Raw genomic sequence first — 13,105 nt, 5'->3', positions numbered from 1 at the left:
GGCACCGCCACACTGGATCTGTCCACGTTTTCACTGCCTGCTCCTGGCTGCGTTTTCACCTGGCTTCCTCCTCCCTCCTTCTCTGCGTTGATTTTTCCTCTGCGTGCCGCTTTGTTGTGATACAGACCTTGGCCGTTCCAAGTTGCGGGCCGAACTCCCCCGCCCCGCCGGCGGACCGCGGCTCGGCCAGGCCCCGCAGCGGGGAGGCGGGTGGGCAGGAGCCGGGGCGCAGCGCACCCCTCGGGGTGCCGGCCAGCGCCCTGGGGAGCTCCCGCCTGCAACAGGTAGGCGCTGGGGTCAGCCGGCCTTGCTCCGCGCATCCTCCTGCGCCGAAAGGAGGGCGGGGGGTGCGGGGTTTCGCGGAGGGCCCCCGGGGCATCGCTTGGGGTGCTGGCCCCGGCCCGGGGCAGGGAGAGCGGTGGGGGCGGGGCGCTGCGGGGAGGGCAGCTCCGCACAAAGCGGGTGGGTAAACCCTCCTCCGGGGCGCGGGGAGGAGGAGGAGGAAGGCGGGGGGATGCTGCTTCGCTCCCTCCCTTCCTCCCTCCTTCCCTCGCCGCGGCCGGAGGAGCGCACAGGCGGCGGCTGGCGGGCGCGGAGCGATGCGGGGCTGAGCGGGCTCCGGCAGCCCCCCCCCTCCCCGCTGGGGCAGCCGCGGCGGTGAGTGCGGGCGTGCGGGGCGCGGCGGCGGTTCGCGGTCCCGCTCCCCCGGCGGCTGCACCGAGCGGAGAATAACCGCCCCTCCGGGGGCTGGGGTGGGGGGGCGCGGGGGGTAGTGCGGCCCCCCCGGCCGGGGAGGGGGGCTCCCGGGTGCCGCGCCGCCCCCCGGCTATTGTCTGCGGGCCACTGAGCAATAGGGGGAGCGGCGGCCCTGCAGGGGAACGGGGGGGGCTCTGCCCTGCTCGCATCCCCCGGGCGGGGGGCTCGGGAGGGCGGCCGTGGGGCCGGAGTATCTCCGCTCCAGCAGCAACTCCGGAGCGTGTTGCTCCGGAGCAGAGCGGCCGCTCGAGCAGTGCCGAGGTCACACACACCCTGCCCCCCCCCCCCCCCCCCCGGTTGGGGACCCCGGGGGCTCCAGCCCGCCTGCCTGGCACTGCCGGCTGGAGAGCTGGGAGAGGTGTCATCGGCTGTGATGGAAAATGTCTGGATGAGGACAATAGTGAGCCCCGTTCCCAGGGCCGGATGGTGAAAGCAGGTTAAGAGCTGAGCTGGGAGAGCAGCACAGGAAAGCAAAGTCAAATTTCCCCCAAATCCTGCAGCCAGGCCTAATGGGCACTGATGCTGTGTCGGGGGGGGGGGAAGGAAAGGAGTTTTGGGGGCTTCAGTCTCTGAGGTTGCTATGGGAGGAAAGGGAAAAGAGCTCAAGATCTTTCCTTATCCCTCCCTTACTAGGTCCTTACTAGGACCGAGACATAGAATCATTAAAAAAGGAGTAGCATAATGCAATTAAGCATTAGGCAGTCCCCACTGCAACGCTTATCTATTGTTCCTCGCTCTGCTTTCTGCTAGAACGATTCTCGTCTGGACGAGAGAAGTATAATTGAACAAAGAGTTGATTTCCCATGCCAATTGCATCTGTGGTCTCTCCCCTGAATGTGCTGATGGCTGGCTGCAAAAGCAGCAGCATTCTTGGACAGAATCGGAGAACCAGAACCTGCTGCCATGGGCCACCAAGAGCAGCTCTGGGTGGTTGCTCACCTGAGTTGTTCTGATGGCAGCAGCAGAGCAGGTTTGCTCCCTCACATTTTGGGGGTCTTAGCTTCCTTGTGGGGAGTGTGGAGAAAAATAACAGGTGGTGAGGCAGGTCCAGCCTATGACTAGAAGATGCTATGTGTGGTTCAGGCAAGTCCTCTCCTTTCTGTAGTCTGTCTTTTAACTTTCTCTTTACCCTGGAGGATAAAGGATTTCAGGCTGTTTTGAGGTGATGCTGTTTTGGTGGAGTTTGCCAGCCTGCCCTTCATCCTGTGTCGGTGGCGGCTGGGTGCCCTGCAGTGCGCACACACACACGCACAGAGGCAGGAGTGTGGGAGCCTGACACTCCTGCTCTTTTCCCAGAGAGCTCCAAGCAGCTGGAGAGGTTGCGGCTGCGCCTGGGCCCCACGGCACATGCTTGGCTGGAGGATGCATCCTTTCCCCTGGCATCTCCTCCTGGTTCACAGCGCACAGCAGAGCTCAGCGCGTGGCTATGCACACATGCATTCTCTGCACTGCTGTGAGGCACGCTCAGCACTGGGAGGCTGCTGCATTTCCTTGCTTCTGGGGCTTCTCATCACAAGTCTGCATCATGCAGCTTTCTTCCTCCTGTTCTTTCTCCTTTTGTCTTTCTTCTTTGTAGACTGCTGCCTGTCCCACTTCACTCTCACCTTCTTCTTCGTCTTTTCCTGCTTGATCCATTCTTTCACCTCAGTTTCTTTTTCTCTAAGTAGACCTTGTCCTCTTCAGCCTGCTCCTCTCAACACAGGAGAAGCAGCTCAGCCCCTCATCTCAGTAGGAGTATTCCTGCCAACTGTTTACAAAAAGTAACACAATACCCAGGCTGAACACTGGCATAATTACATACCCAGCCAGAGTGTAGTAAATAATCCTCCCTTGCAAGCTTTTGCCCAGTGGCGAGTCTTTTGCCATTTCCTTTGCCTGTGGGCTAAATGTATTATACTTGCTTGCATTTATTTATATTCTGGAAACACTAAGCGCAGTCAGTGCACAGATGTGTGGTATCAAAGTGGATGTACGCTGATGTCTTGCACCGTATACGCTTACGGTGCCGGTATGCATCCTGTGTCTGAATACGCACCGTAGGGCTCTGCTCCTGGGTTCGGGCTTGGACAGTTGTGCTTGGCAAGTGCGAGGGCTGTCAGGGAAGAAGCAATTGCTGACGTGTGGATATTGTTCCATCAGTGAAGGAAGGATGGTTGTGGGGTGAAGGTCAAGAGCACCAGCAAAAAGTGCAAGGCTTGGCTAGCTGTGTTTTCGTTGGTTAGACTGCTAGCTAGTTGTCCAAGGATTTGTACGTACATAAGATTGCAGATTGCGGGTGTTGTCAGAAAGGTTGTGTTTCCAGTTGTGCTTGTTAGCCTGAGTCTGTCCGCAGTTGCTTTGATTGTGAGTCAGTCTGTCTGCAGTTGCAGTAGCTGTGAATCAGTGTCTGCCTGTAATTATGTGGGTGAATCAGTGTTGGCTTGTTACACTTTGAGTGCAAACGGTTTCCTGTAGCGATTGTGGGTGTGAATCACTCTACAGTCCCTCTGGATGTGTTTTTGAGTAGAAAGATACAATACTGGGATTAATTTTGTTTTGATGAGGAAAAACTGCCAAGCGGTTTCTCGTTTTGAAAAATTAGAGCTGGTTTGGGAGTTGGGCACAGAGCTTGTTTCTCTGTTACCAGCTTTCTACAGAAGAGTTTCACTTTAAGGCTTGCTCCCAAGATTTCCATTTTGATCTGAACCTTTAATTTCTTTGCCTTGTGCCTCTGGTTCCAAGCGTCGTCTTCTGCCAGCATCTCTTGCAGAGCTGCAGACAACACATTTGGTAACCATCACGTGTGCCTCGTACATCATGTGTGTGGCAGACTGATGGGAAGGTTGTTTATGGCTTGTGCAGCGTGTGTACTTGTGGGGACGAGCCAGCGTATGCCTCTTGGGTAGTTACGCACAAGCATTTTCATGCTCGTGAATCAAAGACTGGTTCCTCTGCCATGTGTCTCTTGCTGTGAGCTAGGGCTGTTTCTCCAAGTAGATGGTAAACAGCAAGTTTGATTCAGGTAGGCGGAGGTACTGCTGCCTGTTTCATGTCCTTTGATTCCTATAAAACACTGTAGGAGCTTCTGGCCTTCAGCAGCACCTGTACGGCACAAAGCAGCGCTAAACTGAGAGGCAAGTTGGAGAAATTTGGGCTAGCTCAGGTGATGGAAGCAAAGCACTCTGCTCGGTCCAGGGTAACAAACTGAGCCTTCCTCCTGTGCTGGCGGGTGCAAGCAGAGTGTGATGCTGGCATGACTGGGCTGATTCCAGTGCGCACTGGCTTGAGTGTCTCTGCCTGTGTTGTGCAGTGTACGAGTGTGTCCCAGTTAGCTCACTTCAGAACAAAGGGATGCAAACAACCAGCAGGACAAAGGTCTTGTGAAACACCACAGTGTTTTATTCCATCGTTTCCAGGCTTCCAGATGAACCATGTGTGCTCATTGCTGCCCCTGCCCTCAAATAAAAAGGGACTTCATCCAAGGGACCCTTCTTTTTAGCTGAAGTGATTAACAACTGAAGCAAAACCTCCCCAACAGGGACGCAGGGCAGCATGTGCATCGCCTGCATTTATTGCTGCTGCACTAAGTGCTTTCTGGCTGCCTGTCTCTGCAGAGAGAGCTTGGAGCTTTATATGAAGAAGCACTAGGAAGGGTGTAGCAGTGGTGACCACAAGGCTGGTGTGTTTATGGAGGATCAGGGACAGTTGGGCAGAGCGCAGCCCATGCAGTTTGGATGATTTTGGAATCCTTGAGAGGTGTCGAAGTACCTCTCCTAATGCCTGGGATCTGTTTTGCAGAGGCTGCTGTGCAATGAGGAAGGACTTTCAGGAGCTTCTTGTGCTGTGAAAGCGCACCTGACTTTCGGGGTAAATCTGCAGGTGTTGTGAGGTCACCTATAGTGCTTTGCTTGGCTGTGCTACCGTGCAGGTGGGTGGATGTTCTTGGCACCCTCCAGGTCTAGATCACTCTCTTCTCCATGAGTGGAAGTGCTTGTATCTGGCTTTTGGACTGAGGCTGCCTCTACTTCCTGGTCTGTTTTCCAGCTGGCTCCCCAGCATCAGCTCCTCATTGCTCCCCCCTCCCGGAGATACCTGACTTGGCAAAGATGTGGAGCAGCTGCAGGTGCTGTGGGCTGAGAGAGCTGTAAGTGCTCAGCACTCCTTCACTTGATGCCACTGGTGTAGGTGCTTGCGTGTGGGCATGCTCACCTAATGACACTGCAGGTACACGGCTTCTCTGGGTGCAGTGATGGGGTAAATCTGTCTTTTGGGCTCCTTCATGAATGCCGCCTGTATGATAAGAATAATGCTAAGTGAATCTGATTGTTCCCTTGGCTATATGTGTGCCAAGGAGGCAATAATTTGGGAGAGATACTGATGTGTCCTGACGGTCACAGATGTACCCAGGTGGGTTTATGGGCCTCTTCATTCCCTTTCTGATGCTTGCAGTCTCCCCCTCTCTGGGCTGTTCTCCTAGATTTTTTTACATGCTTTACCTTTCAGTCTCCACCTCCAGAGCTCTATCTGTCTTTCCCTTGTCAGCAGTAAGCCTGTTCTAATCACTCTTTCCTAGGAAGGCATTTCAGAATATTTAATGGTTTCTAGAATAAGGATTTTTGAAAAGATCAGGCTTAGTATGCCAAGTCAGGAGATACCCAATGTTAACATAATTATTAGGGTACCTTGCTGATCTGGAAGGTACCAGCACTTTTTTCGTTCCAAAACCCACCTCAGTAGGAGCAGGGGCTGGAGCATGTTGCTGTGTTGGGGAGAAGGAAGATTTTCCAATTCCTCATTCCAAAACTGCACATCCAACAGTAAGGCCGTATTTCTCAGGAGTGTTGTTATACTGTGATGCTCTGGAGATTGGACAGACTACATGTGTTGGAGAGGAGTGGGTATGTTTATGATGCCTTTAGGTATGTGGTTATAAAGAGACGTGCCAAAATCCAGAGTGCACAGAATTGTAAACATCAAGTATTGCTGGATTCCAGCTGCAAAGTGTTCGCAGGGCTCCTTAGAAAATCTGCATTTGATTCAGCTGTAGAGGTTAACAGCAACTGCAGAATTAGCGATGAATGCATTTGCTAACTGTGCCATTAAGAAATGAGCAGTGGACAGATGGAGGAAGGAAGTGCAGAGCTGCTGTGAGTACGTACCATGCTTATAGGCTCCATCTTGCATTGGTAGAGACGAGAATCAGAAGCTATAGGGTCATGTTCTTTAACTTATGTGAAAGGGGGTCAGTCTAAGGAGTCGTACCACTCTTTTCTGAGCTTAGAAATCTTTGCACTCTGCTTTTTTTTTTTTTTCCTCACAGATACTATGTAATTTCCTTTCAGCAAGACCTAGTAAGAGATTTGGAGTTTTTTTCTTCTTTAAGACTATTACCATCCAATTAACATTCCTAAACCCTCACTAGGTTACATGCAGTTAAATGCATGCTGCCTGCATCCTCCCTCCCCTTCCTAGAGCATCAAGCATCCCTGCAGGTATTCAGATCAAGAGTTGGCTGTTTCAGAGCCTTCCTGAGTGGGATGTGACAGCTGGACAGCATTTTGTTTAAGCACCTTCTGCAAGGGCAGCACCAGTTCGGGCTGGAGGAGCCCCAGTGTCCCTTTTCCTGAGGTGCACTCGTGGGTGTTTCCATTCCTTTCCTGCGCTTGAGATGGTGCTATGCACCGAGGGACCCCTTCCTGCCTGCTCTGCTCTGAGCAGTAACTGCTCTGGGGCAGGCAGTCCTTTCCAAGAGCAACTCTTATGTGTAAAACCTGAGGAGCTCAGTTACTGGGCTATTGAAACCAGGACTGATTTCTGGCCTGGCAGGTTTGTAAAACCTTATTATTAGAGAGGCTGTGTGGCCAGTAGTTATTGGGCTAACAAAGCACTTGCACTGGCTGAGATTTTGTGTGTCCCTGTGGTTGGTGCTGGGCCTGGGCTAGCAAGAGCCCCCGGAAAGGGGAGAGGTGATGCTGAGAGCTGTTGTGCCATGTGAAGCTCTGGCCATGGGGAGCTCTGCAAGATCCTTTTAACTGTATGAAGGGTGGAACCTCCTCCTCTGTAAAAGCCTCCTTGCATCCTCCAGAGACATGTTTCCTGCCTGGCAACAGGGTGAGGAGCACTAGCGCTGGAAGGGGGTTGTTCCTTCTGCCGCTCCCCCAGCGCTGCCTGCCCAGCCCTGGCTCAGTGTCACAAGGCCACCAGGGTTCATCACCAACAGTTAAAGCACCTGTGTTAATCAAAAATGTCAGCCACAATCCTCAGGACCGGGTCTGCTTCTCAATCCATCTCTAAGTGTAAAGGAGCCAAAGAACAAGAAAAATGCCGTGCAACCACTTCTATCCAGCTCCCCAGGAAAAATACAGTACAAGAACCGTAGGAAAGTGGTAGAAAGCAGTGCCAAGCTATTTTCCATGCTGTGTTATCCTTCCCAAGTCTGTAAGTGCAGCCATGGTAAACCAGCCATCCGTGTACTCTCACACCACATTTTTGGGGCATTCTCTGTGCCAACAAACTGAACCATGGCTAGCAAAGTAATCACTTGGGCAAGTAGTTAAAACAGATTTTTCTCCCAGTGCAGGTTATATTCTGACACTTAAAATGAGACTTAAGCGTGTTTTTAACTTATTCAAGAAACTCTGTTATCCTTGGCTAGCACCTTCCTCAACAGAACTATCCAAAGTAGAAAATCAGCCCTTTATCTCCATGTAATATTGAAGGAAAACTGTATGAACAAGGTTTGGTGGAAATGCGTTTTTTTAGAACTTTTTGGCACAGATAGGCAAGTCTTACACACATCTACATGGAAGGTGTAAGTGCTTCCCACTTTTGTCACTTCTCCTGACCTGTCACTTTCTGAATTGCCTTGATGCCTCATCTTCTAGTCCTCTTTTCTTTAGCTACTCTGTCCCGCCTTTGGTGCGTAATCTGCTCAGCCCACAGTCTCATCAAATCTAAAAAACAATGTTCTAGAGGAGTCAGATCAGTTTCTGCAGAACCAGGAGGCATTTGCTGCAAAACTAAAGGGTCCTTATTTGTATGGATATCCCTGGTCAAAAACTGCTGTCAGTGCAAATTCTGCCGAAGCAAACCATTTATTGAAATCAGCATTTGAATGGGAAAGTGTTGATTTAAATGAAATTTGTCAATGGTATTGTGGGGAGGGGGCAGGGGAGACAGCGATGTTGTTTTCACTTTTGGCTAGTGTTTGAAATTGCCTTAGGAAAAATAAATCAATTAAATCCTATTGTGTAATATGCAAGTTTAAGTGAAATGAAAGGGAAAAGTTGAAAGGAAATCTGTCAAGGAGCTGCTAATTGAAAGAGTTTTGAATTTGCCTTGTAAGAAACATCAACATTTTAGTTGTCCTTGCTGTGATTTGGAACGAGTCTCCCCTGTTGGAATTTCCCACAGAACAGATGTTCAGCCTCTTAATTTGTGCTTCATCAGCAAATACTTGAATTTCCAAGACTGAGTGTCCCTTCTCAGCTGAGGGTGGCAGGAGGCAGAGGAGCTATCCTGAATCAGGGCTTCTCTCACCAGAGGTGTAGATGTGTAGATGTGCCCATGCCGGAAGGCTTCTGCAGCCTCCAGTAAGCATGTGCTTCTTTCATGTATCATCCTGATTAAATAAGCCTGAGCACATCAGCAAATGCTCATATGCACAAAATTAATCCATGCACTGATATTTGCAAAGATTTGAAGTGAGTGATGGGGAGGAAGACAGAAGTAACACATCTGAAGTACGCTCTATGCAAGACAATGCGAGAGGCCAAGGCTATTTTATTTTTCCTGTGCCGGCCATTAGTGAGTGCCAGGACAAAAGCTGAGGTGGGTAGGTAAGGACTTGTATTGTCTGGCTTTTACCTTCTGTCTATGTGGTAGCTCATGTCCTCCTAGAGTTGTGGTGAGCTATAAAGCAAGGATCAAGCACATCATCCAGGAAGACTGTACGGAAAAACTGTTGTGGAGCGACCAGGGGCAGCTCAATGAAAAATCCTGGCCTTGTGCCCCTTCTCCTCTTCCAGTCGACTGTGGCAAGAGTAGCAAGACACATATTGCTGCACGTACATGATGTATGTGATCTCCAGGTGCTTCCATCCTGCTCGGCTGAGCTCCCTGCTCTCTCTGCACGGGATTTCTGCTGGGGGTTCCTGTCTCCCATGTCTGTGTGCAGAAACCGCAGCTCCTTGGTAGCACTTGCATAGCTCACCTGCCCCCTTCATCCTGGGGCACCCTGTGCTAGCTGAGAAATGTCATTCAGGTGGTGGGATTTATCTTTCAACCCAGCATCTCCTTTCTTGCTGGAAGGAGCTGTCTGAGGCTCTGCAATGTTGGTGTCTATTGAGTGGGGAAATCCAGAGGTCAGATTTGGCTATCAACATCTTGCAATGGTTTCTGCAGTTTGTGATTGAAGTGAGCCTTCATCTCTGGCTTGAGGGGCTCACTCTGGCCGGTTGTGCCTGGCTGCCGAGGTGCTGAGCCTCTGCCAGGCTGAATCGCATGTGTGCCAGGCATGAGGTGTCGTGTTGGGAAGACATCACAAGAAGCTGTATTTATACAGGCTGTTGCTTGGCAGTGCTGTTCCAAGGTGTGTCAACATAATGAGATACATAAAAGGGGAAGGCAGTTAAATGTGCAATAACATCACAACAAAAGTAAAACTGAGTATTAATGAAAAATCTGAGCACACTAAGTGCACTAGTCGAACACTCCCACTACCTTGTGCCTCAGTGCGCGAACATAATATCTGGCAGTGTCGTTACCAGAATTAAATGAGGGCCTAACTGTCCAGAAAAAGATGTTTGGAAAAAATGGTTCTTGAGACTTTGCAAGTGGTTCTGCTGTGTGGGTGTCCCCAAGGCAGCACAGGTAGTGAGGGGAGCTGGAACTTGCTGCAAGGGGAGGGTGGTAACTGAGATTACGGGGTGAGGAGGAAATGATGGGTGGAAGAAGAACCACTGTGGTCATTTTGGACATGGAGCTGAAAGGTGCTGAAGCACCTGGGGAGCTGCTGGATGTGCTGTGAAGATGGAGTGAGGGTTTGTACATGTTTGTACATGCTTGGCTCTGACCCCATGCTGCAACTTCCCCAGGGCCAGCAGTGCTGCAGGGGATGCTGCTGCCTTTGGTCCCTGGAGGGGTCTCTGGGACTTCAAATACAGGACCCCCAAAACACTGACTGCTGGCTAACATAGATGAACTGCTGGGAAAAACTGAACTAAGCGGATTGTTTTCCTCCTAGTAAATAAAATCTCTTTTCTCTTCTCTCCTTCCCCTCTGTGCCCACCCTGGTAGGTTTTGGAGGCTTGCTTACCAGTCGCCGCGTGCTGAGGCCATGGCGCTGAGGCTCCTGGGAACCAGGTCGCTCGCTCTCGCTAGCCTTGGAGTCGTAGTCCTGACTTTGGCTCTCCCTGCTGATGCTGGGTAAGGTGGTGAGCACTGAGGCTATTGGCCAAGGCTGCAGTCCTCTCGCTTTGCTTAAGTATCCTGGGGCCGGTACCTGTGTGAAGTAGTCCGGGGAAAGCACTAAAAAGTGTCTTTGCTGTGTTTGACCCTCCCCTTGTCCCCATCCCCACGCATTTCACCCAGGGACTGTTTCAGGCCCTTGTGGCTGAGCTGACTGATTACATTAGCATTATTTGAGCTGCTCTCACTCAGGACAGATGTCAGCGGTTTTTTTGCAACAAAACCAATTTTCAGATTTGGCCTCTGCACAATTCACTCTTGGCAAGGACTTGACTTAGAAGAGTTTTAACTGGGAAGAGAGACTTCCCCCCTCCCCTTTAATTATTTTAATACTCCATTAAAGAAAAGAAAATGAAACTGCTTCAGCTATTTGGTTGTTTATGGTATAACAACCCATGAGCAGCATGCCTGATCTGTAGCACAGGAGGTCTCTGGCCAGCCCTGGCTAGGCATGCTGCCTGGGTTGGTGTCCCTCTGGCTGTCCCAACACTGAGAACACTGCCACCAGCCTTGCCCTCCCAGCCTCTGGGAGCTGTCAGATGAAGATGAAAGCCTGTTAGTCCATGACAGGCTCTGCAGCCCAGCTCTGCATCCCACCAGAACCACTGGTGAGTCTTGGTGAGCTTGGAGAGCTCTTTGAGGAAGGGAGGCAGAGACCCCCCCCAGCACAGCCTACCAGCTGCAGGGAGGGAGGAGCTCTGCACAGAAGAAGAGAAATGCAAATAATACATGACTTCTATAAAAAATTCAGAAAAGCCTTTAGAGTGCCAGGTATGACCACTGAAATGCTGCCTGCTGAGTTACAAGTCCAGCAGCGATCAAGGAATTTCATGCGTGAAAAAATGTCAGTGCTGCCACTCCTGCTTCACCCACGCACTCCTCTGCGTGTGGTTGTTTGCCTAGCTGCACACTCCTACCCTGTCCTGCCCACACCACTTCACCTCCCTGGATCTGACTTTGCACAAGCAAACGCATCCTGACTATGCTCTGACACGTAGATGCCGACCCTTCGATGCATGGCTGCCTGCCCCTGCCCGCCTGCATAGGTACAGGCAGCCCGGGCACTGGCCTCTGGGTCCCCATCCCCATGCGGGGGGGTGTCAGCAGCCCCTCTGCCTGCAGCCCTGCCTCTGCCTTCCCCACTGCCGCCCTTTTGCTCCCTGTCACACATCCACTGATGCAGCAGCCACTGCTCCCTTGCCGCCTGCCGTGCGGGTATCACTCCGGTCCACAGGAGGATTTGTTTCTTCAATTGCTTACGAGGGGACCCTTGTTCAGAGATTAGCATGCCAATGTGGCAGCTAGCTCTCCAGAGAGCATGTGCACAGGGACGGGTGGCAAGGTAATGACTTTTCCTCAAGCCTATCCTAATTAAATTTGCTGTAAACCTCTGTCTTCCCTGCCTAAAGGCTTTTAATTATTTTAAAATGGTGATCCCCATACCTCTGCCTTTCCTTAGGGTTCTTCACTGGGGCTTTGAGACAGATAAACACGACTTGTTTTTACGCTTTGCTAAAGGGCAGCTTTAGCTTTATGTTAAGGTTAGATGAGCCAGCCCAGACCTCAGCTGGACTGGGGAATCACCCAAATCAGGTGCCAGGCAGAGGTGCTGCTGGCTCTCCCCTGTCTCCACCTTTCGCTTGCCCTGGCTGCATCGCTCTTTCCCCTGCGCCTCCTGAGTGAATCCCACGCTGCTCACATTGAAGTTGAAACCTCAAATGTCAGGCTAAGTAAAACAGCTTTGAAATTTGTAAACTCACTTTTCCCATCACCGCTGAGCCTCCGCTAGGAGTTCCTTCACAAAAATCTGTCCTCTCGCTCTTCATATTACGGGTAATTTTTAAAGATAGCTTATAAAACATTAATGAATGAGCTTTCATGAGCATGCTAGCTATTCATAAGTTATAGATGGTTATATACCCATCAGCAGCCACTGGTACAGATTGCTTTTAACCATGACATCTATTGAAAGCTGGTACAATTGGAACTTCACTAATTACAGTAGACATTTTTGAAATTCCTCAAAATTCTACTCAACTGCAGGGAGTTCAGCTATTTCAAATAATTCAAGTCTAGATGAAAAGCCAAAACCAGTGTTTTGATTTGAATGCGAAGTCTCAAAGGCTGTGATGCGGTTTGTAATATCAGCAATGTTCCGATGTTTCGGATCTGACAGGTCGCATTAGGGCTGGGACGGGTGTTTTCCTGACCACGCCTCGCTCCCCGTACCCTATGGGAACTGCACTTTATTACTCTTATTGGGCTCCTGTAGGCTGAGCTTCCTGGCTTGACCACTTCTCCCATGACAGCAGGTATTGGTTTGCTAAAAATCAGAGGCCAAGTGGCCTTTTGAGAAGTGGGATCTGATCCATGGAGAAGCTAACTGCAAGCACTTGAAATACAATTTCCCAGAGTGTTTGGTCATTGATGCCGATGCAAATTAATGTCAAAATTGCCCAAAATGGAATATTTCAATTAGCTGCAGCATGCTGAATAGTATTGATTCAGCCTGACTCTAAAAATACCTATACCCTTCTCTCAATTTTTCATTTTTTGCTAGAAAATACTTTTTGCTCTTCTTTTATCTTACAGAAGCTGGGTTTTCTGTTGGGAGCACATTTTGACCAAATGGACCAGTAGTGTCAGGGGTAACTAGTCTAACCAGATGGGATGCAGCAAGATGAAGCTTTGAACTCCTTAAATTATATTCCTCTTTCTGTTTGTTTTTTTTTCCCCAGTTATTTCCTGGCGCATGCTTAAACCAGTGGCTGCACACATCAATGGGAGCAAGACAAAATGAGGCTGGAGAGGAGGAGGAAAGGGGCAGGGGTATTGGAAAGCAATAATTTAGGGGCTTCCCTTCCCCTAGCTGTGGGGAGTGGGACCCTGCTTCAGAGGGTCA

General features: G+C 50.6%; 1 protein-coding gene across 2 annotated transcripts in view; it reads left to right on the top strand.

Annotated features, from left to right (window-relative positions):
- The first annotated feature begins 265 nt into the window (after window positions 1-265).
- The window catches only part of LOC104329532 (gamma-aminobutyric acid type A receptor subunit alpha3), an 80,207-nt gene continuing 67,367 nt past the window's right edge, over window positions 266-13,105 (top strand). The window contains exons 1-2 of one of the 2 annotated variants that reach the window (XM_075435248.1): window positions 266-284; window positions 10,033-10,161. In XM_075435248.1, the coding sequence (XP_075291363.1) occupies window positions 10,073-10,161 (89 nt within the window). In that variant the 5' untranslated portion in view covers window positions 266-284; window positions 10,033-10,072. Of the gene's footprint in view, window positions 285-485; window positions 658-10,032; window positions 10,162-13,105 lie in introns of those variants that run through there. The other variant, XM_075435247.1, reaches the window with a different exon arrangement.

This window comes from Opisthocomus hoazin, chromosome 14, assembly GCF_030867145.1.
Source record: "Opisthocomus hoazin isolate bOpiHoa1 chromosome 14, bOpiHoa1.hap1, whole genome shotgun sequence".
NCBI lineage: Eukaryota > Metazoa > Chordata > Aves > Opisthocomiformes > Opisthocomidae > Opisthocomus > Opisthocomus hoazin.
The sequence above is the reverse complement of the archived record's forward strand: the minus strand, read 5'-3'. Positions and strand labels throughout refer to the sequence as shown.